The following is a 5,866-nucleotide window of genomic DNA, read 5'->3' on the forward strand; positions in this document are numbered from 1 at the left end:
ATTTTCTATTGTTTTAGCAGACAAAAGGAAGAAGCTTTTCCCTTTTCTGTCTCCTGCCCACCATTCTCCTCCTTTTGGGTGGACTTGCATCGCACGTCTGGCAGTATGGAGTCCCTAAATCTGTGTCACACCTGATGTCACAACTGGAGCTGCACTGGTTGGAAAGTTTCTGGATGCCTCAAGAGACATGCACTTTTGACTGTAGGTGAGGAAACGGGTCCTTTTCATATTTTGAAGTATTTAAATGGTGAGTTTGAGATGTTAATGTGTTTCTAAACGCTCCTTATCAGGCTTACTATTGTTGAGAGTGTCCCTGAGGGCCTCAGCTTCCCTTCCGGCTCGCCACACCTGCAGAACATTTCAGACACTTGGACTAATCTGCTAAACAAAGCAAACCGCTCTGTCCACATTGGTGCTTTCTATTTCACACTCCGAGATTCAGATTTAGGCCTTACGGAGCCCTCGTCTGTGCTGGTACGTTGTATTGTGGACATTTTACGCACTCTGAAGGCTCTAAAACATTTGTTACCTGCAGGATAATATTAATTTGCATTATATAAGGCGTTTCATTTAAATCTTTTCTACAGGGCAAAAAAGTGTTCAACCAGCTGAAGCAGCTGGAACCAAAAGGAGTGAAGTTGAAGATCGCTGTAAACGCCCCTCAGCCGTACATCGCAGACACAGACGAACTGGTTGCAACAGGTACAACAGCGTGCCTATTGCACATGCAGCACGTGAAAATGTATGCATTGAGAATGGTGAATGGTTTGGATTGGATGTTATGCAGCTTTTTTCCTTTAGCTTTCTTGCTTTGTGCTTTCTCTCAGGGGCTGAGGTCAGGGGAGTTGACCTGCAGAGCATCACTGGAGGCATTTTGCACACCAAACTATGGGTTGTGGATAAGAAACACATGTATTTAGGGAGCGCAAACATGGATTGGCGTTCCCTTACCCAGGTACGTCTAAATCAAGCGACATTGTGTGTCATTATCTGACTGGACAAAAGTTGTCTGTTGACATGCAAATATGCATGGTCAGTGTGCATGCAGGTCTTTGACATGTAAATGTGTTTGTGATTTTATTTTATTTTTTATTAATTATATTATTTTATATTCATTTTATTTTATTTTATATTTATTTTGTAAATTTCATTTGAATTATTTATTTTATTTTATTTATTTTTTATTCATTATCCAGTGCAATTTATTAGACCGTAATGTCAAAATGGCTATTAACCCAAATACATAGGCGGAGTTTCACTTTTATGCTTGGGTGGGGCACCGACTGAGCCACGAGCACTTTTTTATATGTTCTACATTTCATATATTTATATAACATATATTCGACATTAAAAATACATTAAAAAAAACCCAGAAAAACATACCTAATGCAGAAAAGCTGCCTCTTTTTCCGAATTGCATAGATGACCACTGTCTTTCTTTCACTATTTCTTCTCTTCTGATAGTTTTTCAGTCAAATTGTTCTCTATGTGCAGTAAAGAAAGATCTGAGAATCTGTCCTGTGCCACTGAAGATCGGAGCCAGATTCTCCTCATAACTGAGAAACTTATTTCTGATGTAGCCGAACCAATGGGCAGCGTGAGTGCAACTGCAATAGTCTGAAAAAGTTTGGATATTTGTCCTTCCGTAGCCTACTTCATCTTTAAGTTTCTCAAGACGGAGTAATCGCGATGCGATCTCACATTTCACAAGATCCACTTCAGCTATCACAAGCCGAGGGTGAATCTTAAGGCTTGCGTACATGCTTAAACTGAATACTGCATCACACGCCACACTCAAGGCCATCGCTTCAAATCGCCTGTCCAATTCAGCCAGAAATGACTCAGTCCACCACATTTGTATTAGCGGGTTTATAAAAAAAACAACGAATATTTGTTAACTTGCTAAAGCGGGGAAAATAACGAAAAGAGAGTCCTCTCATGTCCTCTCAAGTTGAGAATCATTCGCGACTCACGAGGATATGGGGCTTAAATAATTAATTTAGCCCAAAACTTACTTATTCTAACCACTAAAATAATACGATAATACAAATAAAATGAGAAAATGTGAATTCTTTCATTTTTATATTTGGTTACACTTTATTTCGATAGTCCACTTTAGACATTCTACTAACTATAAGTAACTTTGTAACTACATGTCAACTACATGTCAACTAATTCTCAGTAATTTGCAACTACATGTCTACTAACTCTCAGAGTAGACTTGGTAGGTTTAGGGTTTGTAGAATGTTGACAAAGAAAGTGTTAGAAGATAGTCTTAACAACTCCGCCTATGCTTCTCAAGTGTTTGTATCCCCCAGGATACGTTGCCCTGTTTAGGGTTATTGAAACCAGGCAGGGGGCCTTACACCAGTAGTTGGATAAGATTGCCTCTTTAAACATTTTAGATTTTTTCTTTTCTTTTTTTCCTACAAAACTAGGTTAGTAAATGTTTCTATTTACTGAATTTCCCTTAATAACACATTGAATGATGTATCATCATCCATGTACATGAGAACAGATACAGATTTGGAACAATATGAAAGTAGAAATTATAGTAATATTCATTATAATAATGACAGTTTTCGATTTTGGGTGAACTATCCCTTGTTAAGTCAGGATGTTTAACAGGGAGATTTTAATGATCCATGTGGTTTTGAACATGTGGTTTGTAGTCCCTCTTCATTTAATTCTTCTTCTTCCTTCTAGGCTTGTTTCAGAGGCGTTAGATGCATGATATGTGAGCATTGCGTTGAATATTTCAGTGTCTGTCTGCCTGGTCCATGCTGACCTGCCTGACATGTGACGTTGTGCTCTCGCTGGAAATGCCCCGTCGCCTCACATCAGTCAGCTGGCTGGAAGAAGCAGCTGCCCCTCTTCTCCTCTCCTTTTTTTCTCTCATCTTCTTCTTTCTCTCAAAATAAACCCAACATATTGATCCGAGAGAGAAGAAGCAGTAAAAAAAATTATTGCTTGCACATGCATGGCACAATTGCTAGTTTCATGTAATTTTACAATAAAATACTTAAAATGATAAAATGAATTTTAAAATAATAATTTAAAATTTAAAGAACAATTATTTAAGTGGGAAAAAATAGTAAATTGACATTCCCAGAATTGTGACAACTCACATTTGGTTTATTATTGAAACTGCTGTTTCTTCTTTTCTTATCATTTATTTATATGAAGGTTTTATGTTACATCTTATTTTGTTAAATTAATGTTTATTACATTATTTTAGTGTCACTTGAGTCACTATGATAATGTTCTTTTGTGTATACTGTATGTGTCAGACCTTAGGGCTGTTTGTTGTGTTTTCTTCCCCCATGAGCTCTGTTTGACGTAGTTTCTGTCTCCGTTTGATTATGTCATTTGGTTCAGGTGTGTGTGGTTAATTATCCTCATTTGCTCCACTATATTAGTTGTGTTCTGTTCTCTGTTTGTCATCCGGTCTACTACATTCCTATGTGTGATCCTGCCTGTCCCACCTGTGCTCGCCCTTTTGTGGATTATTAAAGACTATTTGCATTGTTCATCGTTTTCTTCGTGCGTTTCATTCACCGTAGCTGTGACAGAAAATCGGACCTACAAAAAGAAAGAAAAGTATACCCGTCGTGTTTTCTCAGTTTATTTTCCCGTTTTTGTCAGTTTTTGGTTTTCTTAATGGATCATTACACCTCCCGACTCATCGCCATTGCCCGTACTAACCCTGACCTGTTCGACTTCGCCAGAGACTTCAGTGTTTTCGCCACGACCTGCTCATTTGACGATGGGACACTGAAGTCTCTGTTCTGGATCGGGGTGAATCTTCACTACGCCATCGAAGTCCCCCCCCACCCCCAGACACCACTGGACTGATTTGGAAGGAGGCCATCATCCGGTGTCTGGGGAGCATCAACCCCCGATCCGGAACACAGCCAGACCCAGAGCCCAGCCCACCATCACCCCGCTGTGCGGAGCAAGAGCCTGAGCCTACCGATGATGGAGAGCCTGAGCCTGTCGCAACCGACGAGCCATCGCCTGATGGAGCGACAGAACTGAGGATCGCCTTGGAGCCAGAGCCCGTGACATCAGACCAGGTGTGAGAGCCGGCTACAGAGCTCGCCATGGGGGAGAGCGATATGGACAGCGAGAGCGTGGAGGTAAGCTCCACCCACTGAACTGTATGCCTGTCCTGAAACGACCACAGAGGTCTTGTGGTGTGTGTGGGCAGCTAAGCCCTAAGTCCCCTGAACATTCTGTACTCCCACCCTGCCTCCCTCTCCCACCTCCTTTATATCAGTCCTCACCATCACCACCGCTGTCTCCTGGCAGTCCCTCTGCTCACCCTCAGCCCACCATCTGTGCAGTAGGATCGCCGTGAGTCTGCCAGTCTCCATTGGCGTCATGGCTGGAGGATCCCTTTTCTCCGCCTCCAGTCTCTGAGTCCTGGACTCCGCCTCAGCCCTTCGACCCAGCGGCTCCACCATGGCTCCTAGCTCCCTGCTCTCCACCATGGCCCATCAGTCCACCAGCTCTGCCAGGCTCCCACATCCCTCCGGCTCCACCTTGGTCTGCCGTCGACCATCTGCTGCCTCGGGACTCCACTCCTCCGGCTACACCTTGTCCCTCTGGCTCTGTCAGGCTCCTCCTTCCCTCCGGCTCCACCTCGGTCCTCTGTCACTCCGGTTCCACCGCGGCCTTCCGGATCGTCGCCCTGGCTCATCGGCTCTCCGTCTCCGCCTCGGGCTTCACCACCACCTGCTCTGCCGCTGTCGGTCGTCCCCCTGGAGTCTTCAGCCCTTCCTCCACCATGGCTCCTCCCTCTGTCGGCTCCACTGTGGGTCGCCATCATGACTGGGATCTGGGTCCCGCCTGGCTTCTCCTGCTTCCTCCTGGCTTCTCCCTGGCTCCTCCCTCCGTCTGATCAACCCTGGACTTTGGTTGTCGTCCTCCTCCTGGGTGTCCGTCCTCCACCGGAGCCTCCACCTGTCTTGTATGCCTGCCTTCCTGCCAGCCCTTTGCCGTCCCCTGTCACCATCCCTTCTCCACTCCTTTTGTCCTCCTCCTAAGTCCCCCTCCGTCCCTCCCTTTGTCTCTGTGGCGCGAGGTCGTGCCTTCCGGGATGGGGGGCGAACTGTAAGACCTTAGGACTGTTTGTTGTATTTTCTTCCCATGTGCTCTGTTTGACCTAGTTTCTGTCTCCATTTGATTATGTCATTTGGTTCGGGTGTGTCTGGTTAATTATCCTCATTTGCTCCACTATTTTAGTTGTGTTCTGTTCTCTGTTTGTCATCCGGTCTACTATGTCCCTATGTGTGATCCTGCCTGTCCGACCTGTGTTCGCCCTTTTGTGGATTATTAAAGACTATTTGCATTGTTAATCGTGTTCGTGCGTTTCATTCACCGTAGCTGTGAAAGTATGACACCTGTGTAACTTCTATTTGTTAGTATTTAAAGCAAGAAATTCTGCAATTGTATTTCAGATATTCTATTTCAGTTAATGATATATAATGATATATGATATGATGATATTTACTGTAAAGTTCATTTAAATTGCTTAAACCTTTTTTTATCATAAATTTCAACCCACCGTGGTAGTAGAGTAGGTTGTAACAGATCCAAATTGGACGTAACCTTCTATCTCTTTTCTCCTGCTGCCACTATGCATTAATTGCGAACGGTTCTTTTAGGTCCTTCTTCAATAACTTTAAAGGGGTCATATGATGCTGCTAAAAAGAACATTATTTTGTGTATTTGGTGTAATGAAATGTGTTTATGCGGTTTAAGGTTCAAAAAACACATTATTTTCCACATACTGTACATTATTGTTTCTATGCCCCGCCTTTCTGAAATGCATCGATTTTTACAAAGCTCATCGGTCTAAAAA

General features: G+C 43.4%; 1 protein-coding gene across 1 annotated transcript; it reads left to right on the forward strand.

The window, feature by feature from the left end:
* The first annotated feature begins 21 nt into the window (after positions 1–21).
* On the forward strand, positions 22–4,082 carry LOC107751259 (phospholipase D3-like). The gene is made up of 7 exons (XM_016566939.1): positions 22–205; positions 291–474; positions 588–702; positions 828–978; positions 1,495–1,597; positions 3,646–3,798; positions 3,864–4,082. The coding sequence occupies exons 1-7, from the start codon at positions 135–137 to the stop codon at positions 4,080–4,082; spliced, it is 996 nt and encodes a 331-aa protein (XP_016422425.1). The 5' UTR covers positions 22–134.
* Positions 4,083–5,866: the final 1,784 nt, after the last annotated feature.

Source organism: Sinocyclocheilus rhinocerous, unplaced genomic scaffold (assembly GCF_001515625.1).
Source record: "Sinocyclocheilus rhinocerous isolate Xijiao unplaced genomic scaffold, SAMN03320098_v1.1 scaffold1083, whole genome shotgun sequence".
NCBI classification, from domain to species: Eukaryota; Metazoa; Chordata; class Actinopteri; order Cypriniformes; family Cyprinidae; genus Sinocyclocheilus; species Sinocyclocheilus rhinocerous.

What these genes read in the sequence shown, in the direction of transcription:
- LOC107751259 (XM_016566939.1), top strand. Translation starts at nt 135, where the DNA reads ATGTCACAACTGGAGCTGCACTGGTTGGAAAGTTTCTGGATGCCTCAA. An exon ending in ACATGCACTTTTGACTGTAG is followed by an intron (nt 206 to 290) that starts GTGAGGAAACGG and finishes GCTCCTTATCAG; the next exon opens with GCTTACTATTGTTGAGAGTG. An exon ending in CGGAGCCCTCGTCTGTGCTG is followed by an intron (nt 475 to 587) that starts GTACGTTGTATT and finishes TCTTTTCTACAG; the next exon opens with GGCAAAAAAGTGTTCAACCA.